The sequence below is a fragment of the Pituophis catenifer genome, unplaced genomic scaffold (assembly GCF_029215685.1).
Source record: "Pituophis catenifer annectens isolate HBS135680 unplaced genomic scaffold, rPitCat1.0.hap2 SCAF_1, whole genome shotgun sequence".
In the NCBI taxonomy this organism is placed as follows: Eukaryota; Metazoa; Chordata; class Lepidosauria; order Squamata; family Colubridae; genus Pituophis; species Pituophis catenifer.
Window position 1 is genome coordinate 122,857,618 of NW_027256881.1, and position 24,786 is coordinate 122,882,403.

Below are 24,786 nucleotides of genomic sequence, written 5' to 3' on the forward strand. Positions count from 1 at the left end.
TCCCTCCATTGATTTTTGTCAGGGGTCGGCTGGGAAGATCACAAACAATGATCACATGACTCTGGGAAGCCACAGCCATAAGAGTGAAGCCTGGTCGTAAGTCACTTTTTTCAGTGCCCTTGTAACTTTGAACCGTCGCTAAACAAATGATTGTAAATCAAGGGCTCTTTTTACAATAATCTAAACTGCATTATGCAAAACATCTGGTGCAAAACTAAGAAAATCACCTGCTTAACAGAAAGCACTAAGGAGTACTTGTGCTTTCTCTGTTCTTCTTTTGCTGTTCTATAAGGCGGCAAGAGTCTTGAACTGGGGAGTTTGACATTGGGACTCCAAGACCTTTCTTTCCTGGCCATTGTACAGGAGGACAAAATTGCTGGTTTGATTTCAGCTGTGTTGCAGAATCCCAAAAGCAGATGGCTCCAAGTTTTACTAGAGCATGTCTGGCAAGGATCAGGTAACTAAAAACAAAAAATCAGTCTCTGATCCTATAAATCTCCACCTAGTTGGCTATCTTCTCATGAACAATTTGTTACTCAGGATGAGACATCCTAGTGGATTCTTCCATTTCAGTGCAAGCAAAAAAAGAGCCTCTTAGTACTCAAGTAACTGATTTGGAAATCTTTGCTTCTACTCTCTATGTTCCATATCATCAAACTTCTCTTCCCCTTTATTCCACTCTTCTTTCCACCACATAACCTGTCACAACAGCTACATTACCTGCTGTTGTTCCCATATCCACATCATCTTCCCAGTCTGATTTCCCTCAAAATTTCTTTGGCGTTTTTATTCTCAGCAATCCTTGGCAATACAGGCAGTATATCTCTTTAATCCCTGCAAACTTTTCCTCATCTATGTTTTCTCCACTACAACCATTTTATAAAAATCAATTATTTGTATATATACATGGTGTGCCCCATAGATGGTTTATTTTATGTAGGTAATCTTTGATTTATCACAATTAAGCTTATAATTTTCATTGCTAACCTAAGCAAGGCAGTTGTTAAGGGGTTTTACCCCATTTTACGACCTTTCTTGCCACAGTTGTTAAATGAATCACTGCAGTTGTTACGTTAGTTAGTTAGTTAACTTAGTTAACACAGTTGTTAAGTGAATCTGAATTTCCCATTGACTTTGTTTGTCGGAAGGTCGCAAAAGGTGATCATTTCATCCCAGGACATTGCAACTGTCATAAATACATGCCAGTTGCCATGCATCTAAATTTTGATCACATGACCAAGGGAATGCTGGGACGATCAGAAGTATGAAATATTATCATAATTCACTTTTTTCAGTGCCGTTATAATTTTGAATGGTCACTAAACAAATGGTTGTAAGTTGAGGACTACCTATACCTACACCTATATTATATCATTTGTTTAATGATTGTTTGAAGTTACAATGTTGCTGAAAAAAAGTGACTTACAAGCAGTTCTTGCACGTATGAGAGTAGCAGTTTCCCTAAGGTCACATGATCACAATCCAAGCACTTGGCAACTAGATCTCACTTACCACAGTTGCAGTGAACTGCAATTCTGTGATTGTGTTTTGTGACGTTCCCAGCTAGTTTCTGACAAGCAAAGTCAATGGGGAGCCAGTGGGAGGTCGCAAGTCTCAGTCATGGGATGAGTTGCTTCACAACTGTGGTGAACAAAGTTGTAAAATTGGGTGCAGTCACTTAACAACTGCACAGTGTAAGGACAAATTTTACAGTCTCTAATGTACTTGTAAGTCAAGGACTACTTCCATGTATGTGTACACACACACACACACGTTCATTCATGTCCTGCTTGGGTTATTACCTCATTTTTCTGTCCTTCTCAGGCCATTATCTTACTCTTTCTGAAAACTGAATTAGATCTTTTAGATTCAATCTTATTTAAGAGATTTCTGTTCTACCATGCCCATATGTAATATCATGTAACGTACTATAACAATGAAAATACTTCCTTGGTCCAGATTGACTTCTGCTGACTGCACCCATGCCTTACTGAAATGGTTTATCATACCATAAGTTTTTCCCAGAATCTTCTTACTTCTACATCAGTTCTGGAATTCCCAAGTCCTCCATAAAATATTTCAAGGACTGAGCCTGCTTAACTTCTATGATTATCCAGAATCAGCTAAATGTTGCGGCAACTGAGCTGTTCCATTGTATTTTCCTAGGGTTCTGTTCTCTCTGGCCTCCCACACTTCAATTAAATACCAATGGAAGACATCATTAGGGAACTCCTCTCATTAGGCTTTTTCAAATCAAGATGCATGGGTAGTCCTGAGTGATTCAGAAATGTATAATGGTAATCATTATAAGGTCACCTCTGCCATCTTTCACCGCTATAAAGAAAGCTCCAGTATACCACCAGAAAAATGTTTAAAATATTACATATCTTCTTGAGAACAAGGAAGCAAACCAAACAAACAAACAAATCAGCTACGGGTTTTTTTTTTTTTGGGGGGGGTGGAAATTTGAAAGAAAGCTGTAGATGGCGCATTAAAAACAATATATTTTAAAGTGAAGCATGCTGTGACAAAACATTGCATAAATTCCATGCCAGATTCCAAGTTATAAACACCTGAAAATACTGTGTCCTGAACACAAACCTCAAATGCACATCCATGTGCCTGCTAATAACAGAATGCATTTAGTAAATTAAATCAATGGTCCCCAACCCAGGGATGGGTTTAAATTTTTTTACTACCGGTTCTGTGGGTGTGGCTTCTTTTGTGGGTGTGGCTTGATGCTCATGTGACAATTCTTTAGGATTTAGCAGAGGTACTGGTCTACCAGGCTTTTAACTGCTTGCAGAGCTGTACTGGTCTACTCATTTGTTTTTGGAGGCACCGGTCTACTCATTTTTTTTGGAGGCACCGGTCTACCCATTTATTTTTGCAGGCACCGGTCTACTCATTTGTTTTTGGAGGCACCGGTCTACCACCACACTGCCTTTTAACACTGATCAGCTGTAGGGTGGCCCTTTGAAGCTCTGCGGTAAGAGTTTAAACAGTTTTTTTCCTTCTAGCCGATCAGCTGGGATTCAGGAGGCAGCAATAGATTGGGGGTGGGGCCAAATAAAAGGTAAAAATAATGTGGAGGGGGCGGGGGGCAGGAGGGGCAGGGGCGGGGGGGGGGGCAGAACCAGTTCAGTGATGTCATATCGTCACTGCTACTGGCTCAGCGGAACCGGGCCAACCTGGAGGAACCTACCACTGCCCCAACCTTTCTGGCTCAGCAGGTGGGGGAGAGGGGATAGTTCTGTGCAAGGGGCAGGTGCCTGCCATTTCTACAAATGGAGCTTCACATGTGAGCATGAGTGCCCATCGCTAGTGCAAATATAGCTGCGTGCATGCACATACTTTCCCACTGCTTCCATGGTTCAGTTCCAAACAGGCCACGGTGCAGTAGTGGGCCCCAGCTCAGGGGTTGGGGACCCCTGATCTAAATAATTGGATTTTCTATGCAATGCTTGTAATCAGACTTCAGATAGCATAATAGCAAAACTCCTCCTTCAGGATCTTTAGAAGATGGTTAAGGATATTTTCATTTAACTAGGCCTTCAATCATACTCAAACATTATTGGCATCTGTCTTACAGCATAGTTGCTTTATTTCTAAATAAACATTACAATCCTTCCTTCTTTCCTTCCTTCCTTCCTTCCTTCCTTCCTTCCTTCCTTCCTTCCTTCCTTCCGTACTTACCTACCTACCTACCTACCTACCTACTTAATTTCTAAAGCCACCCACCTCAATCAATGACTCTGGATGGCTTACAATTCCAACAGCATAAAATAATAAAACATTTTAAAAAGAATAAAAATAATAAAAACATCCAAAATAAATGTCTGTGGAGATTCTCAGTCATCCAGGTCATAGGTTGTCTCAATGGTGCTTTTTCAAAAGGCAACTGGACTGTTTTTTCCTTGAGGAAGAAGAAGATGTTTCACTGCTCATCCAAGAAGCTTCATTGATGAAGCTTCTTAGGTAAGAAGCAAAATGTCTTCCTCAAGGGAGAAAAAAAAACAATCTAGTTGCCTTTTGAAAAAGCATCTTTGAGATGCAAAATAAATATAGACAGCAGCCAAGGTACTTAACCAGTTAATACTTATTTAATAATTCATTTATAATTTTACTATTTTTCCTACATTTTAATATGTTGCCTTGGCTTTCTGGTCTTTTATTAGCAGCGAGAATCCTATTCTTTTCCTTTTTTCTATTAGTGTCTTATTATTTCTTGCATATAATCAATTACCTCGCTAAATCAGAACTCCTAATAATATTGATACTGTTTACATATGTTCTTTTAAAATATCAATTTATTCCCGTCTCTACTGGTTTACATATAAGAAACTCCTTAGAACTGAGCTATATTCAGATTTTGGGTCCTGGCAGCTTAAAAAAAAATGTTTAAAAGTTTGTTTTATATGTTCAAAAAAATATTTATTATCATCAAACAACATTTAAATGTATTTGTGAAAAAGATGTGCCTTTCGTAAGCAGCCAGAAAAATGCAAAAAATAGAACCAATTTAGAATTAGGTCTAGAGTAACTTACATATAGCTAATCCCCTTTTCTAGGTTAAGAACTATGTATTGTATGTATTGTAGTACATTTACAGCAATAGAATTCTAGTGTTGAACTCAGCCCAGGGCATAATTGTTTTGAGTAGTTATGGGACAAATGATTATTAACAAATTTAATACTGAAAATTCATTTATTATGAGAGTAAAAGAAAATTCCTTAAAAAATGTTCTTTAAAAGACTGACATTCTTTGTATGCAGGAACTGAATGAACTTTTGTTTCTAATTTTCAGGTCCTGTGAAAAGATTTCTTTCTGGTATTTTGAGTACATTTTCTGCTGGATTCCAGGACCACCTGTGAGCTCCATAGTTTAATCATGAATTGCCTGAATCAATGAAAGCATACATATAGCTTTAGTTATTGCAGTTATGTTTTGCAGCAGAACGGTATTAAACCATGAGCTTTTTTAATTGCAAAATAGATCATCATTAAAACCTTCAGTTAAAATGATAGGCTAGAAAAACTTTAATTGATTCCTTCTTTTCTGACCACTCAAAGCTGTCCTTTAATATAAGTTTTCTCTGTTCATGTCAGAGAATGTATGATTTACCACCAATCCCAGGGGTTTCTAACCATCCCGTGAGAATTTATTCAACAGCATAACATGTCCCACTATATCAAGACCTGATCTGCAGTTTTCAACTTGTAATTCAATTTGTGCTAAATTCTTAGTTTTTGCATCAACTATAAGTCATGCTTCTATTCTGGTGTGGTGCTCTTTTCATATATATATCTTCGGAGATTAATAATCCTATGATAAAAAAAGTTGTCTGTGTGGGTGTGGCAATATTACATTGGTCCTGTCCATGAGATGATGCTTTAAATAAATAAAAAACCCATACAAGTATAATGCAAGGGAATAAATAAAGCAATAAAATATAAAATATACACAAACAAATTAAACAAAATATCAATAAAACATTGAAATTAATTAAAACCAAATTGGGTTTTAATCTACAGCCCAGATTAAAGGATTAAAATTCCCACCCAATGTATTATATTGACTGGATGGAAATATATATACAATACATAAATACACACCATACGGGCATTAAAGTACCTTTTCCACAGGTTATACACATTTTTGATACAAAATTATTGTGAATCTTTAGACTTGAATGGTATGTTAATGCAATCAAACACTTCTGCTGCATCAATAGCTGTTAAAAATGGTACTCAAAAGTTCAGTGGCACATTACATCGCAGCTGATAAGTCTAAGACTGAGCAAATCTTTGTGTCCCAAACTCAGTTTTCTGACTGTAAAAACAGGCGGAGTTGATATTTCTGATCATACCCGGAGACTAAAAAAAAGATGGAAAAGAAAATATAAACCAGTTGCATGCTGAATAAGCTGTACTTAGGAATGGTTAATAGCTCTTTCAGAAAAGGTGAAAATGAAGAAAAAAAATATATCCTTAAAGTATCTAGAAATACTTTGTTAAAATTATATAGAAGAAAATGTATAGAACACAACACACACAAACCCACACAACCTGTATATAGTTCTAATTAAAATAACAAGTATTTCTGATTTAGTACTTTTTAAGTAAAAGCATATTTTTCTACTCTGTTCCTAGCCAGATATTCTGGTTTTATTTTGTGGTGGGAGAAGTAGGGGACTGAGACTTGAAAAGAGATCTGATATATTAAAGAGACATAGTTTAGAGATGGTTAGATAAAATATAATACTTGTTGGCTGGACAGGCCTGACAATGCGTAGAAGCACATCAGTATGAATCATAAGGAAGTGACTTCTGCACCCCCCACCCCAAGTGCTGGTCTTTATTGAGTGGGATCAGTGGAATAGAGATCTATAAAGAGCTTTCTCTCTTTCATTAGTTCCATTTTTGTTTGAACAAGTTGGCTTTTGTCTCATGCTGACTGACAAATTGTGTGCTTATCTAATGATGGAATCATGTATTTCTCGCATAATCACGAAATAAAGACACTGTTTTATGTTCCTTGTAAAGCGTCAACATCTGACCCAGTTTCTTTTATTTGGTTTGAAGACAAAATTTAGAGGAATTGGTGTAGGTTTCTAACTTCCATTAAGGGCAATATGTAGATAGATAGATAGATAGATAGATAGATAGATAGATAGATAGATGATAGGTAGGTAGGTAGGTAGGTAGATAAAACTCACTTGATCAAGAGCCAATGATGCTAAGACACTAACATGGAAAAGAGATATTCAACCCATTGATTTATTAAAGCAGTAACAAGGAACCCCTAGCCACTTTTGAGGGTGTTTCATTCTTTACAAGCAGTTCTCTCCCTTTTATAGGCATAACAAAAGAACGGATGAAGGAGGAAGAACTGTTGTTCCATGCCAAGTAAACAAATAAACATGAACAATAAAGAGCTCCAGAGATGAAGACTGTCTCTGTTAATCAAGCTACACCACATAGTCTTGGTACGTGGATGGTTTTGCAACCGATGAAACCCGAACACAAGCCAAACGTTCAGAGATTTTTCTAATTAATCTAGCCGAGAACCGAGTTACCCAGACAAACGATAGTCGGGTTAAAAGGGAAGCTTTCCGGATTTCAGCTCCGGCTTCGATCCGCAGTCCTTTCCGATGTTGGCTCGAGGTTGCTCCGTCCTTCTCGCTACTTCAGGACGTTGGACAGCGGGTGGATTGTCTTGTCCCGCCCCCTTCGCTCATCTGTCACAGATCTCGCCGCGCCCGCGGCTTTTCAGACGCCTGTCAGAAGACTGGGCGGGAGCAGAAGCCAATCCCGCGTCCGTTTCGTCCTGTCTCTCACCGCCTTCCCCCCCGCGCCTTCCCCAATGAGAAGACGACGGAGGCGGGAGGAAGACTTGGTCATCCCACCTCCCTTGTTAAGGCTTCTGGTACTGTATGAGACGGTAGCTCAGTACGGGGTGGGAGGGGGGGGAAGCGCACCCAGACGGGCGGACCAACACACGCGCTTTTCGAAGGAGCGAGCGAAGAGGGAGGCGGCGGAGGGGCGGCGGCGGCGGAGGGGCGCGCTGTCCAAGGTCCTGAAGCAGCGGCGCACCCGCGACCGCCACCACGCACATGGGGAAGTGAGCCCGTCCCAAGTACAAGCACAGAAGGGCAAGAGACGAATCGAAGCCAACAAAGCCTTTAGTGAGCGAGTTCTCTTTCTCTGCGCTACCTTGGGCGGGCAGCCGGTCCAAAGTGTAGGCGAACCCAGCATGGAGCAAGAAAAATATTTACCCGAGCTGATGGCTGAGAAGGATAGCTTAGACCCGTCCTTTGTTCATGCAATGCGCCTTTTGGCGGAAGGTAAGTCTTGGCTTTCCTTTCTTCGAGTCTGGCGGATTTTTGTTGGCGGATTGCTTGTTGCCATCCCCTCTGCCGAGGTTCCCTGTTGCCACCGCTGCTGCGTTCTGCGATTCGGTGCGGGCTACACCGAAATGGGTTAAGGGCATAGAAACAGGCAGATCTGTCCCCGTTAGGAAGAGAAAAGGAGAGCTCAGCTCTCTCGCTCGCTCGCTCGCTCGCTCTCTCTGGCATTCTTTCGGATCTACGCACAGGCAGAGAGGTTGCAGAGGCAGAGTCGGCTGAAAGGGAAGGACTGATTGCTTTAGAAATTGCAGGGCACCAGCAAGTCAGAAAGTGCAGGAGGGAAGAGACCCGGGGAGTTCTGCCTTTTATGTGGCATCAGCGCACTGCTTTAGTTCTGACACTAAGGTCACCAGAATAGAAACCTGAGCAGGGAGGGATGCTGGATTTTGGCAGCATTTTGTCAAGTACAAGGCTAAGCAGAGCTGCTGACAGATTTCCCGAGAAACACTGTACAATAAGCCGGGAATTTAGTGTCCACAGCAGAGCCCTGGGAGAACCCTCGTTCCTTTTGTAGATTAATCAGCAACAATTAGGCATTTTGTGAAATGTAGCCCTGCTGATAACAAGAGGCATAGGTTTCAACGAACGTTGCCTTGCAGTTGTATTTTGCAGATTTTGGATCGACTTTCAGAGATATCCTGCTAGGTCATGAATTAAAGCTTTGCATTTCAGAACGTGATGTTGCAACTTATGTCTGGATGGCAACCATAATAATTACTTTTTTTCCCTTATGGATTTATTTAATCGTTTTACATTAATAATGGATTTTGCCTCTTTATTAAAGAAACTACTATGGTCAGGGTCAGACCTGAGTTGACAGGTGAAGTTTTCACAGAAATGTATTTACACAAAGACAAAGGCAGCAACCTCATTAAAGATCAATATCATGGTTTAAAAACAAAACAAAACAAAACTCATTGCCATGGTCAGTTTTATATAGGAAAAAACGGGTTGTTACTGCATTTATAATTTTGCAAAACTTTCATTTTACTTTACTGCTGTTTGGATTTGTTAACTTTAACAATTATATTCTTAGGTTCACCCTATGCTTATGGAATATAAAATGAAGATCCATTTCAGAAATATCTGCTGAATTATTTCATTGGATAGTAGATAATTAAAACTCTGTATAATGGTATAGTTTTATTTTGAAATTTGAGATATAGAACTAATAATATTTTAAAAATCTTCTTTGAACTTTTTGCCTAAGCATGAGTTCCATAATACTAAATTTGCATAATCTACTTATCTTCTTTCCTTGTACATTAAGAATGATTATTTATTCTGTTTTGGGAACAGTGTCCTAATATTATTATTAAATTTATTTGCCACTCATCATTTGAGGCAACTCTGAGCATCTATTATTGGAAAGGAATTCAGACAGTCACAGATGATATTGGTCAGCTGGTCATCAGGAAAACTATGATCAGATGTTCAAATGTAAATAACTACTCACTTTTCTTTTAATGTTCATATATGGGCAAGCAAATATATTGCTTCAGTTGATTCTTTTTACAATTCCTTTACCTTAAAGATATAATTCGGCTGTCATTAAGCACATTATGTTAGCTCACAAATCTTCAGGTCTTCTTAAATTATACATCTATAGGAGACAGATTTACCAAAGTGTGCCTTTATAGAGGGTTCTTCTTTTAAAGCCCTGCAATCAATAAAATGTGTTTCCCTCCAATACTTTGTAGATGTAATTTGAACCTTTCCCAGCAGGGGGAAGTATCTACTGAGACACAATGTGAATCTCAAGAGAAACGAAGAGGGGGGCAGGGGCGGTGAAAAATGTAAGGGAATTAAAATATACAAGTAATTCAAAGCTAGAAATAACAGGAAAATAAGTTTGCATGTGACTTTCCTCTTAAAGGCTAGAGTTTCACTCTGAATGAATTAGAAGCTTTAATAAACTAATGCCATACTATTCCGCCCCCCACCCCAGTGCAGCTGTAGGTGAGCATATGTGAATATTAAAAAGAGACTAAGGTGAGCTGCCTCTGAAAGCCAGAGAGAATGCTAATGTGGGATTCACACCAGCTACCTGGCAACATCCTTCAAAACACCATCTGTCAAGGTTTCTGGAGTTCTGTAGGTTTCCACAGAACAAATGACAATTGGTGCAAACTTTCATTAAAGTGAGCATACAAAGAGCGGTATGAAATAGAGATACTGCAATGAGAATAACTGGTTGCAGACTGTTCTTTAGAAACCAGATTATCTGTTTTAAAGTACCATTCATTCACTATCTGTCTGTCTAGCAATTGTATCAGCCCTTAAAAATGATACCTCTTACTACAATTGTGGCCTTGATGTTGATTGTTTGCTGTTATTGGTTGATAGACAGAAAAAGTAGAGCTTTAACTGAAGCTTCTTGCTGCGATGTGTTTGATTAAGGTATACAAGAACGTCCTCATTGTTTTCAAGGTTTAGCATTTGCTTCAGTTTAAAAAATATTTTTTGTCTTACTTCTTAATGCTTGGAAGTGAAAGTTAGACTGGATTATACTGAATTCTTAAGGAAAGAAATCTTGGAATAAAAGAGAGCGAGAGAGAGAGAGAGAGAACGAGAATAACTATTTCAATTAAGAAGATCTTCTATAGTTTCCTAAGGCTTCCAAAATTTGGAAGATATACCTTATCTTTTATGAATTGCATGGAATTAAATTTTAGTGATTAGATTAGATTTGTATAAAAAACTATAAAAATGTATTTGGCTGTCACTAAGGCAGTGTCAAAATATATGTAAACAAAGTTCAGTGTATTTCAGCAGCTAGCCTGTTACGTTAATTATCATTCCTTTGCTGCCGTAAAACCCTTCAACATTCTTCCACATCCATCATAGTTTCACAAGTTTTGAGATTTTCCTGTGTCAGACATATTGCAGGAATATACTGAAAAAATGTCTAAGGTAAACTACTAAGCTTATAAACCTGTACCTTTTTCTGGACATAATTCCCATTGAACTCATTGGACAAGCTTCTGAATAGTTTAATATTCAATATTTAATAATTCTGACACATTTAATTGAACAATCATAACAATACAAAGTAAATTCAGTAAATGATATGCCTATTCTTAATTCTATGACCAAAATATGAGGTCCTCACTGAAAGAATCAGCAGCACTCTGAGTGTTAATGATGTAGGCTGCTACATATCCTATTGAGAAAAGCTCAAATGACTTTGTTGACTTATTTTTGGATAAACAAGGATGGGGTATGAACATTGTTGGGATTCACAAAGAGCAAGCTGTATGCCCTCTTTCATCTACTGGATAGGCTCTTGTTTAACATCCTGACAACGAAAGCAGTCCCTCCCAAGCCTCCTATTAGAAACCTAGTAATGTCACTATTGTCCAATCACAGCTGAGCAGAAGTAATAAAATATCCAGAGGTTCTAAATTCCACTCTAAAAGAACTCCTCCAGCTGATTAAGCTGCCTTGTGCAATTTTTAAGTGGCCCTTTTAAAGTTCATTGTTTAACACAATTAATGTACAACCTTTCCACCTGGCAGGTTAAGAGAGTATTTAGCCAAGTAGCTTCCAATAGCTATAACAAGTCTGAAGTATCTAGCAATATTTAAATATCTTTCTTTATGTGCAATATTTTATTATTATAGCACTTAGGGCTACTAATCAAAGGCCAATTTTTTGTGTGTGCTTTAGAAATATGCCTGGTATTGCACGAAAGGGGGGCGGGAAAGTGGGGGAGGAACTAATCTGAGAATGTGAATGGAAAATGTGTTTGGGGATTCATTAAAATGGGTTTGGTTAATGCAGGAGAGTGGTGGTTTAATTAACTGTATTTTCATCATGTGGGCTTTTTTTTTTGTCTGACAAGTCTGTTTAGGGAAGGAAGGTAAAATGCAAAATTGTGGGAGAGATGTGGGAATCTTGGGGTTCCCTATGACCACTGTTGGATTTGATTTTTTTTTCTGAATTTGAAGGGGGGAAAGGCTGAATAGTGATGAAGAAAATATTTTCAAATCCATCTTCCCAACAAACAATCTACTCTTTGTCATGTGTTTTTCTTTGGAGGGGTATCACACACATTCACAGAAACATGCATATACTGTAGGTAGTTCTTGACTTACAATCATTTGTTTAGTGACTGTTTGAAGTTACAACAGCACTGGAAAAAGTGACTCATGACCATTTTTTACACTTACAACCATTGCAGCATCCCCATGGTCACATGATCAAAAATCAGATGCTTGGCAACCAGTATATACTGTATATTTATGATGGGGGCTGTGTCCGAGGGCCATGCAATCACTTTCAGCCTTCTGACCAGCAAAGTCAATGGGAAATCCTGATTCACTTAACAACTGTAGTCATTCACGTAACAATTGTGACAAGAAAGTTTGTAAAATGGGACAAAACTCACTTAACTGTCTCACTTAGCAATGGAAATTTTGGGCTCAATTGTGGACTACCTATATATGAATAAAATATATCTTTATATAACTATAAAGGTGACATGTTACATGTTTAGTTTGGAAGCTCTTTTCAACAGGTGGGGTTACCTGTTTACCAATGATTCATTAGGAGATAGTCTACTAAGTGAAGAAATGTAATATTTGGATCAACCACAGAGCACAAGAATTCTCTCACTTTGATTATATTAATCCCAGATAATTTATTCATTCAGAGGAGTCGCTTTTGAACCGAACTTAACAAATGATGGATCCACTTACATTTACAAACTTGTATGTATCAGTTTATGTTGCATTAATATAATTATAGCCTAATCAAGGATTAAACTAATTTTAGCTTGCTTATTGTAATGGTTGTTAAGCAAATATCTTTTGATGTGTTTTGAATGTACAGAGGGAGACACTAGTCATAAAGATTAAGGCATATGCAAATTGTGTGAAATAATATGATCTGTATACTCAGGCTTACAAAAAGTCTTGAAAGAGGATTATCTGAGGGCAAATGATAAATTCCAGTGATGACTCACTAGATTATTAGCCAATTTAAATATATATATAATTAGGACAAATATATCCTAATTGTATAATGGTCCACACGTCAATTTTACGGATGTTATTGGAGTTAATGGAATAAAATCTGTTGTAAAGCTAGAATCCATATTTCCTTGATAAATGTTTAAAACCACGCTAGACTTTTTTTTTAAAAAAAAAATTGGAGATATATTTGGAAAGTTGAGGACATTTAATTTACTTAATTTAATATCTCCATTTCACACTGATTCTGGGTAACTTACAACTAAAAAGTTAAAAAAAGAAAGCCATGTATATAAAAGGAAAGGGCATACAACCAATTGTGAAAATCAACCCCATTAACACCTAAGACCAGAAGGATACAACCCCTCCACACCGAATAAAATAAAATCTGCAAAGGAACTTCACCATCATCCTAATACAAGGCCTGGAAGAAAAACCAAGTTTTAAAAAAAAAATCCAAAAAAATTAACAGTATGGATCTCTCTGGGGTTATCATTAGCAGCATTTCTCTGCCCCGTCTCTCAAGGTCTTCCTTACATATCATTATACATCACCAAGGAGGCACATTTGAGGGGTCCCATTGCTTAATTTATCTGAAGTGTGTGCCCCTCTTGCTGACCTCATCTATGGGTAGAAACACACAGAGATAGGCAGCCCTTCAGGACAGACGCGGAGTGAATAAATTACAAAACAGGTACCATGGAAAATTTGTCTTTTCACATGGTAACTAACACAGTGGATCAACCTGCCATAAAACAACTATTCTCCAATAAGATTAACACATTAAAGAAGTTGCTATAAATTGATGGCTCCGGGGTTTTTTCTCGGTTTGTACTGCACCTCCTGATGTCACCCGAAACGAATTATTTGCTCTGATCTCACTGGTTTAAAAAAATTCAGATTGACCTGCATCATTGTTGAGAAAGTATATTATTGCCCAGAGCAAACGCAGGATGTCAGAAAAGTAGCATGAGTCAATGCTTCTGCTTGAAGAAAAGCAGTGGTTCTCATTGCATAGTGAGGCACAGGTTTTGCATAGCAAAATCATGCATAGTAGATAAGCAGGTCGGAATTCTTCCCAGCACTACTGTAGACTAGAGTTGAATAACCAAGCAATTCTAAAAGGCTATTTAGCTACTGAGTATTTTGATAAAGTATATATTTGAAATATAGCTATCAATATAATGGCAACTAGGCATTTAATAGGATGCATTTGTTTAACTTACCTAACGCTAATATAAAAAAACTCCAACTCTACTGCTTCTTCATTGAATTAACTTCAGAAGGATATCCAATGTTTTGCCATTTGGTCTTTAACTGGCATACAGATAATCCTTGAATTACAACCATTTGTTTAGTGAACATTCAAAGTTACAGTGGCATTAAAATAGCGACTTATGACTTTTTCACATTTATGACCATTACAGCATCCCCACGGTCACATGATCAAAATACAGACACTTGGCAACTGATCATATTTATGATGGTGGCAGTGTCCTAGAGTCAACTTTCTGACAAACGAAGTCAATGGGGAAGCCAAATTCACTTAACAACTGTGCTGCAAACTTAACAACTGCAGTGATTCACTTAGCAACTGTGGCAAAAAAGGTTGTAAAACAGGGCAAGACTCACTGAATAACTGTTTGCTTAGCAATGGAAATTTTGGGCTTAATTGTGATTGTAAGTCATGGATCACCTGTACACAGCCTGGAATTTTCCTAGCATTAACCATGGATGTACTGTGGTTCAACATTGAGTAAGACTGTTCCACCATTACTGATACCTTAATCAAGGAACTTGATTAGCTGGGCGTTATCTTTTATGGAATAATTCAAGTGACTGCCTACATTTGATAATGTATAGGCTGGACTTCCTTTTAAAACAACTGAAATCACCATAATTGGAAAAATGCAAGCCAAAATGGGTGTTTATTTTTAATTTCATTTAAATCTTAGAAGTAATGAGTGCATACTAATGTGCGGCCACGCGGATGGTAATGGGAGCGACATGGCGTTCCCATATAACACCCCTCGTGCGCGAGCTGCACTGGCTCCCGGTAGTCTTCCGGGTGCGCTTCAAAGTTCTGGTTACCACCTTTAAAGCGCTCCATAGCTTAGGACCTGGGTACTTGCGGGACCGCCTACTACCACCAATAGCCTCCCACCGGCCGGTACGCTCCCATAGAGAGGGGCTCCTCCGGGTGCCGTCAGCCAAACAATGCCGACTGGCGGCCCCCAGGGGGAGAGCCTTCTCTGTGGGGGCACCTACTATCTGGAACGAGCTCCCCCCAGAGATACGGAGGATCCCGGATCTGCGCACCTTCCGCCGCGCCTTAAAGACCTTACTATTTCACCAGGCCGGCCTGGCCTAATTTTCCCCCTCTTTTATAAAAGATTTTTAAAATTTTAAATATCTTTTAGTATTTTATATATTCAATTTTAAATTGGTTTTAAAAGTTTGGGGGTTTAAATTTGTCGGGGCCAAAATTATTTAATTTGATTTTATTCTATTTTTAAATTTTTTATGTATGTTTTTTTTATTGTTTGGCTGTGCACTGCCCTGAGTCCTTCGGGAGTAGGGCGGTATAGAAATCTAATTAAATAAATAAATAAATAAATAAATAAATAAATAAATAAATAAATAAATAAATAATAGGGAATGGCAAATCTGGGTTCTGGAGAGATTTTTAGCATGATATTTTTCACATAGCTAATATTAATATAGATCACAAATAATTGTCCTATAACTGATATAAAGAGGTTCTACTTGTGAAACTCGGTGCATTTTGAAGACCCATAAGAGACTTCAGTTTGGGTGATTGGCTGTAGCCCTAAACTCACCTTATTTCAGGTGCACATTTCAGTGAGCACATCAGCCTGGGAAAGGATTGTGCTTTGTGTATATGCAGCCTTTTGGTTTTTTTTACAAAAATCCTTTACAATGCTTACTTGTTCCTGGCTCACCATAATGGCAGGGAGAACCGCTTGTTTTCTATTGTTATCCAAACTGCCAATATCCCAGCTGGCTTTCCCTCCTTGTCATTTTTGACTAAAAGAGGCTTCATTTTTAGTTTTATTCAGAATCCATTAGTACTGAATAGAAAGAAGTCAAATAAATATTTTGACGGGCATCAATTTGAGGGATTATTTTTGTTGCTTTTCTAAAGCCTCGCAAAAGCAGAGATGGAAGTGGAAGTGTAAAGAGGAAAATATAACAATGGAGCTATTGGTGTGTGTTTGTGTGTGTGTGTGTGAGCATATGGATTGTTAACCTGAACCATCTTCATTTCATTCTTGATACTGATGTCTATTATCTACTGAGGCAGTTTGGTTAAGGCACCAGGTTTGAAACCAGGAGATAGTGCTACCCAGTGGTGGGATTCAAAATTTTTTACTATCGCTTCTGTGGGCGTGGCTTGGTGGGCATGGCATGGCTTGATGGGTGTGGCTTGGTGGGCGTGGTTTGGTGGGTGTGGCTTGATGGGCATGGCGGGGGAAGGATACTGTAAAATCTCCATGCTCATTGCACTCCAGGGGAAGGTTACTGCAAAATCCCCATTTCCTCCCAATCAGCTGGGACTTGGTAGTCAGAGAATAGATGGGGGCGGGGCCAGTGGTATTTACCGGTTCTCCGAACTACTCAAAATTTCCACTACCGGTTCTCCAGAACTGGTCAGAACTTGCTGAATACCACCTCTGGTGCTACCTTAGGCATGTAGGGCTGCTGGGTGATTTTAGGCCAGTCCCTCTTTCTCAGCCCAGCCCACCTCACAGGGTTGTTATGGAGTAACATAACAAGGAGGAGGAAGGAGTATTATGTATGTTCACCATCTTGAGATAAGTATAAAGTAATAAAGGTAGGATAAAAATCGAATAAACAAATAAACAAAGGCATCAGATGGATTAAAATTTGCAGGATAAAAATTGTTCTGGATCCCTCTGGAGCGAACATGATGCTACAATGCAGTCCTTGGCCAGCTACATTAGTCACTGAGCTTTGTAGTATGGACGGGCCTGGCTGATAGAAATGCACTGAATTGCACAGTATGAGGAAGGATGCAGTGATATTGGAAAACAGTGATTTTACAATAATAATTGAAGCAATAGGGAAAGGAGGAATTAAGTAGACATAGTAGAGTTTTTCTTCCTCTGGCCTACAACACTGCACAGCCTCATTTTATATCCAGTATTACCCATATTTTTCAGACTATAAGATGTACCAGAGTATAAGATGCACCAAGATTTCAAAGAGGTAAACAAGAAAAAAAAAGTTTTTGCCCTCCTCGGCTCCCAGGAGCACTCTGCAGGCCTCCCAAACCCTCTGTGTGTCCTGTTTTTTCACAAAAACGGGATGCACAGAGGGTTTGGGAGGCCTGCAGAGTGCTCCTGTGGGCTGGGGAGGGCAAAAATGCACCCATTTTTGTGAAAAACAGGCCTGTTTTTGGCTTCCCAAATCCCCCATGTGTCGTGTTTTTGCCCTCCCCAGCCCCCAGGAGCACTCTTCAGGCCTCTCAACCCCTCTACGCATCCCATTTTTGTGAAAAACAGGCCTGTTTTTGGCTTCCCAAATCCCCCATGTGTCGTGTTTTTGCCCTCCCCAGCCCCCAGGAGCACTCTTCAGGCCTCTCAACCCCTCTACGCATCCCATTTTTGTGAAAAACAGGCCTCTTTTTGGTAAAAACTGGACATGTAGGGCGGGATTTTGGGAGGCAAAAAATGGCTGTATTTGGTGTACAAGATGCACCAACATTTCCACCCTCTTTTAGGGGGGAAAAAGTATGTCTTATACTCTGAAAAGTACAGTAATTTTGTGATAAGGGAAAATAAAGCTCAGGTAGCAAGGATGTTTCCTTATTTTTAGTAATTCTCTCCACTGCAGTTCCAATTTACAGAGAGACTGGCACAAAAATACAATCATCTGAATGAGCAATACATTTTTGCTAAACTTGGGAGCTTCTAAGAAAATACAAGTAGGCCTTGATTTACACCCATTCATTTAGTTACCATTGCAGGTTACAAAAGCACAGAAAATGTCACTTATGACCGTTTTCCATGCTGACAACTGTTGAAGCATCCCCATGATCATGTGATCAAAATTGAAAGACTGAGCAACTGACTCATATTTATGACGGTTGCAGTGTCTCCGAGTCATATGATCCTCTTTTGCAACCTTCTGACAAGCAAAAGTCAATGCGGGAGCCAGATTCACTTAACAGCCGATTCACTAACTTAACAACTGCAGTGATTCACTTAACAACTGTGGCAACAAAGGTCGTAAAGTGGAACAAAACTCACTTAACAAATGTCTCGCTTAGCAACAGAAATTTTGAGCTCAGTTGTGGTCATACGTTGAGGACTACCTGTATGATGGTCTCCCAGCCATCTATTTCTTGGAATACATTCTCACTTGTTTCAGGGGGACACACATCCAAGCAGCCTGCTTTAGATTGCTTTCTTAACTAGTTTTACTATTAACCAAAGAATGAGCATCCTGCAGAGTGAGGGAAAAAAAGAGGCACCTAATTAGAGGAAACAAAGAAAAATCAGCTTTCACTCTCCCCTATGGCCCTGGATTTGCTGAGGCGGTAGAGGCTGGCTGAAGCATGGAAAAAAATATAGACCTGGCTATGGGAAGTAATTAAAAATTAGGAGCAATGCTCAGCTGTTTCTTTCTCTTCTTCTTCTGCTCATCCTTCTCTTTATTTCCCCGTTCCTCCTGGGAGAAATCTCATTAACAAATTGTAATAATTATCCATAAAGAAGGATACATTGAAGGATGGATAAAAAGAAAAAAAAATATTAAAAAGGCCATGAGAAGGAAATGAGAACCTGCTGGAATGATAGAAGCAGTTGGAAGGGGGAAAAAAAAGTTCAGTGGTATGGCAAATGGAATGGAGATAATCACCAGAAAGTTCTAAATGAAAATCAAATGCAAATGTAGTGAAAGTTATAAAAATGCAAATTTACCAATGTTTATTTGTTTGTTTGTTTGTTTGTTTATTCAACTCTAGAAGATTCTACTGCAGTTTGATTAATGGTGATGGACAAAGATAGCTGCCAGTAAAGTTTGCAAATGGTCTGTCACTTAATTCCTTTAATTTCAACCACTGGAAGCCAGTTTCATTTAAGATTGCTAACCTTTGGTGGAAGCTGCAACTATGCAATATCTCTATGCACTGTTTGGCATAGTGTGTGATTTATGCACATGTATATTTTTTGGGGGGGGATTAAAATTCCAATTTCTATCACATTGATGTTGTTATAGATACATAACTTCAAGATGAAATTATAGACTTTTTGAGACATTGTGATTAGATTAGGGACATTAAGCGCTTTTGAACTTTCTATTTTAAGAGGTAAAAGGAAATTACATTTCCCTTTACATTCCTTTAATGTGTAAATTAAGAGTTTTTAATCCTTTATTTATCTATTAGATACATACCTTCTGGTCTTCTTTTTAAAAAAGTCGAACAATTGAAAATTACACTGAACTAAATTAATCTGATGATCACTTACATTTCCATTTTAAAAATCTTAATTATACTACTTCTACCTGTTAATGCAAAATTTAACCACTCCTTGCATTTGGACTTTGTTTTTAGTACAAGTTTAGTGACTTAGAATTTTTTTAAAAAAACAAATAAATCAGCAAAAAGATTTTTAAACTATTGATTTTGGAAAATTAAGAATGGATTAAAGGTCCAGATGTATTTGAAAGAAGAGTTTGAAATTAAATTCTCAAGATAAGAATCATTCCCAAGGGAAATTGCTGTGATTCAGATTCCTTAGGAGGGAGAAACATGATAAGGTGGGACTTTGAATGTTGGATGCTAGAGAAGAAACTAAAGATTATAATTAAAGGAGAAAAATACTTAAAGTCAACTTGTTGACCCATAATGGAGGAAAGTACTTTAACATTGGATGTTTTGAAGGATATTTGTGGAACAAAAGACTCAAAAGTTAATTTTAAGAATGTCTGTCACTATAGATAAAAGATGTGTAAACGATGTTACAGAAATGGAACAAGCTGTACCAGACATGACTAAAATTGATTTGAATGTGGATGGCAAGTATATCATTTTTTTCCATATCACTCTTATAGCTTATCATTTTTTAAAATCTACATTCAAATCAATATCAATCATGTCTGGTAGAGCTTCTTGCTTTGGATTTATATAAAAAAATGTGTTAAAGTTTTGAAGGACATTTTGAGAACAGCAAAGTAAAAATGAAAAGAAATCACGTTCCAGGACATTTTTTGAAAGGAATAAAAGCCAATATTGTTAAAAGTACAGGGAAGGAATATAAAGTTGGTTTCTATTAAAGTTGACACATTATTTTTGGACCAAAAATTTTGGTAACCCTTAATGGACTCTTATTGACAAGGAATGAATAGCAATAGCACTTAGACTTGTATACCTCTTCACAGTGCTTTACAGCCCTCTCTAAGCAGCTTACATAATCAGCCTATTGCCCCCAACAATCTGGGTCCTCATTTTACTGACCTCGAAAGGATGGAAGACTGAGTCAGCCTTGAACCGGTGAGAATCAAACTGCTGAACTGCTGACAGTCAGCAGAATTAGCCTATAATATTACATTCTAATGACTCTGCTACTACAGCTCATGGTGTTTACCATGTTGTTTATAGTTATGAAATGAAATATGATGAGAATTTGATATATTTTAAGAAAAGGTAATTTTTTGTACTTGTTGTGATGAAGGGGGAAAAGTTGTTTATATATTTCTTTTTCTTTTCTTTTCTATCCTTCCTTCTTTTTCTACTTTTACTCATGTTTTTAGTTTGTATTCGTTTTTTTTATCTTTTCAATTGCAATCTTCAATAATTTTATTATACAAAGGTCTCTTATTTATTTCTTCCTTCTAGTCAGATATCAAATCTCAGACTCACTAAAAGAACAAGTTGGGATTGTGATAAGCTGCTACTACTACACATTTACAATAAAAGCAACAGCAGCTCAAACATTATAAAGCTAACAATACTGCTTTATGCTCAGAAGGAGGTCACTTGGGAAACATGAGACTTGTAATATAGAGCCATCTGAATAATATTGATCGGAATGAAGATACATCACCCTTTATTAAATTTACCTTTGCAGTGCCTGTCAGAACCCTTATGCTTCATGGTTAAATTTATTCCTTCAGTGCTTCTTCAGACTCCTCTTTTGAAACACATATTGCATCTGATGTGCTGTAGCAGCACTCTTGTTATGTATTTCTGAGAAAATGCCATCCCAGCTCTTGTGTTTTTCCAAAAGCTCATTTTAAATCTCGCGTCTTGCCTTCTATGGAACTGGCACTCTGGCACATGACTTCAGAGCCCACTGCTTCCACCTCCATATCTAGGTATAGAAGACTTTGTTAGTGTGCCACAGGATCCCAGAACATGATTTTGTTGCAAAGCATAATAGCAATGCAATAAAAGGCTGCTGATCCTCGTTGCTGACTGCCATGCTAAATGCTCCATTGGGGTATCTAAAGCTACAGACAGCACTTTGCCAGGGCCCCCATAAAACTCAGGAAGCTATTCCCAATATTTCTAAGAGTTTCTTTTAATGGATAACTTAAGAAGATTCAGATTAAGAAGTTAATAGAAGAAAAAAACAAACAAGGAAATTAAATTTCTATGTCAGTGACTGGATCTCCAAGGGATAAAGGGATACTGTTTTCCTCTCTTCCAGTGCTTTGTATTAGAGTTGGACGTTGGACTAAAGCAACTGATTTGAGATGAGTTGGAATGATGACTGATATCCGCCAAGTAGCTCATATAGCTATATCCTAGTCACATCCATTCTCCAAATGCATGGTTGGAAACAGAAAGCTTGGCTCTTGGACTGTAAATATATTCCAAACAAAATTATAGGCACAGAACTTAGACATTGAATTGTTGTTGTTGTTGTTGTTGAGTCACTAAGTTGAGTCTGACTCTTCATAGCCCCATGGACTATAGCACGCCAGAACCCCCTGCCCTCCACTGTCTCCCTGGACCTGCCCAAATTCATGCTCACTGTGTCAATGTCACTATATAACCATCTCATCCTCTGCCCTCCCCTTCTCTTTTTGCCTTCAATCTTTCCCAACTTCAGGGTCTTTTCCACTGAATCCTCTCTTCTAACTAGGTGGCCAAAGTATTTCAGCTTGAGCTTCAGTATCTGTCCTTCGAAAGAATAGTCAGGATTGATTTCATTTAGGAAAACACTATTCACTGAGCCCATCTCAACGTGGACAATGTGAAACATTTTCAAGTCAAATTCATTCAAGTTGGAGAACTACATTGAAACCCATGGAAAGCCCCATGGATTTTACTGGATTCTCCATTCCTAGATGCAATTGAGAGTCAATTGGAGTAATTGAGCACAGTCGTATAAAAACAGAACAAGGGAACTGAAGGACAATGTCTGTTACCATCTGAAATCATAATTATCCTCAAGTAAGTCACACTTAGCATAAAAATAAAACTGTTGATGCATTGCTAAGTATTCTTTTATTCCAAGCAGTTATTTTTCAAGATCTATATTAAGAAACAGTACCCATAACTTAAAATGTCATCAAAATATGGCTTAAATGAAGTCTTTCCTTTTATATGCACAAGGAGTACATTTTAACCCACTTGTCTGGAACAGCTAAATTCAAACATGTACCTAGCTAGGATCCAATCGACTATGAAGTGCATCATTACCTAGTTTCATTTCAACATCTGTGCCTAGGCATCAGATGATTTTGCAGGGCAGTGGTGGAATTTATGATGCTAAGCAAGAGTGCTTAGTAGGCTGCTCAACTAGGCTTTGGAATAGGTTGAAGATGTGTGTGGGTGGAAATGCCGGAACATATCCAAATAATGTTGAACTAGTTGTTCTCATTGTATAATATGGGGCGCCGCACTTCTGCGTGTAAATATTTTCTCAGCTGAATGTCTATTTTATTGCTTTGTTAAAACTGTAGCATTCTGTCCCAGATTTCGAATGAGTCCCTGACTTCAGTTTCCTTGTTTATTTGGGTTGTCTAAATTTATTCATGACACTAAGTCATTCTTACTTCCATGCTATCTTCGATCGGCTATTGAGTAAATTATGAAAAGATTAACAGCTGTAAATCTGTGCTATTCTAGCATCCAAATCAGAATAGTTCTGATTGTAAAGTGATAAGATAAGATGATAAGATAAGATAAGATAAGATAAGATAAGATAAGATAAGATAAGATAAGATAAGATAAGATAAGATAAGATAACTTTACTGTCACTTTTTTCTGTGAACGCACTGGCACACATTAAAAAATGAAATTCTGATGCCCACTCTCAAAAGAAAATAAATATATAACCATACACATACATGCACACACATCTACATACATACATATATACATACATACATACATACATACATACATACATACATACATACATATATAAAGACAGGCAGACAGACAGACAGATCTGCAAACCATCTTTCAAACTCATAAAAATGGCTCATGTACATATGATCTAAGGCAGGGGTGTCAAACTGGTGGCCCATGGGCCGAATGTGTCACATGCTGGCCATGCCCACCCCGGGTTTAAAGAAAGGGGAAAAAGTTGTGATACATCATGTGACAACAATGTGTCATTGCGAGTTTGACACCCCTGATCTAAGGAATGCTATAAGTAACCTTATATGCGGCCCTTCTGGTTTAGGCACATAGCAGAATACAAGTGTGAAAATCTATACGAGCATGGGGTTGGACTAGATGGGGTTCCATTCCAACTCTATTATTCTATGTTTTATGTTCTAGATCAGGAATGCCAATTTTGGGGGGATGCTAGGCATACCTAGGAAAGGCCAGGAGAGTTCTCACAATATGATTGTCATAGAAAATGACTGGGTGCATTAGCTAGAAGATGATCTTGTGGGCTTGCTATCCAATGTTCCCTCTACTCCCCACCATCACTTCTAGACTCACTTTGTCCCTTCCAAACAAAGCACAGGCTATTTTTTTTAATGTTTCAAAATTACTTCTGGGAACCAGATCAATTAATGAGAATAACGATGATGTTGGCTTGCAATTAAAAGCAGTTTAAAAAATAATTGTCAGATGCAGCAGAGAATGGCTACCTAGAAGGCACTTCTTGGCACACCATGGTCTAGGCTGGGGTTCTGTCTGGGATCCCTAATATTAATTATAGTTCTCCCATTGCTTCATTCTTTTGGTATGGAACCATCTGCCTCTCCTTTCTATTACCAGCTAAGATGCCTTTCTATATTATTACCTTCCATAGCAATGCATCTAATTCTTTCTGAATTATATTTCCACACCTTTAGTAATTGCCCATCTTTGTGTCTGTTGTGGCCCTGCCCTCTGAGCCTATCCCATCGGAGGAAGAAAGCTCCGAGCATGAGAAAGAGGAGTCAGCCAGGCCTCCCTCTCCAGGCCCCTCCCCTCTGGCACTGTCTCAGGTGCCGGCCGAGGGAGAGGAGATTAGCAGGGAGACAGGTGTCTCGGATGAGAGTGAAGGAGAGACATCATTCCTGGACGCATGCCTCCGAAGGCATGATAAATGATTGCAGCAGCTCAGGAGGCGTGCTAGGGATTAGAACTGAGTCACTGGACCACACCCCAGAGACTATATAATAGAGGGTGGTGGCCAGTGATCCTTGTGACAAACAAAAATAAACCTTGGATAGTCACTAAAGCCTTGTCCGAAACTGCTGAGAGGAATATTTATTTTTGTTGGACTCTTGTACGCTGAGTATATTATCTTTCTGTTTCTGTGGAAATAAAGCACTTGGCAGACGGTGTGTATATCGCTGCCAAGTTGGAGATAAAGACCTGGGTGTGTGCCAAGTGCTTCCTTAACCCTCGGCTGGCTGTGTTTGTGTGTATGTGTGGACAGGGACAGATCAGTGTCGG

The 24,786-nt window shown here is 38.5% G+C and overlaps 1 protein-coding gene across 2 annotated transcripts in view; it reads left to right on the top strand.

The window, feature by feature from the left end:
- The first annotated feature begins 7,757 nt into the window (after positions 1-7,757).
- The window catches only part of KHDRBS2 (KH RNA binding domain containing, signal transduction associated 2), a 387,146-nt gene continuing 370,117 nt past the window's right edge, over positions 7,758-24,786 (top strand). For both annotated transcript variants that reach the window (XM_070954715.1, XM_070954723.1), the window contains exon 1: positions 7,758-7,848. In XM_070954715.1, coding sequence (XP_070810816.1) covers positions 7,758-7,848 — 91 coding nt within the window. The remainder of the gene's footprint in view (positions 7,849-24,786) is intronic.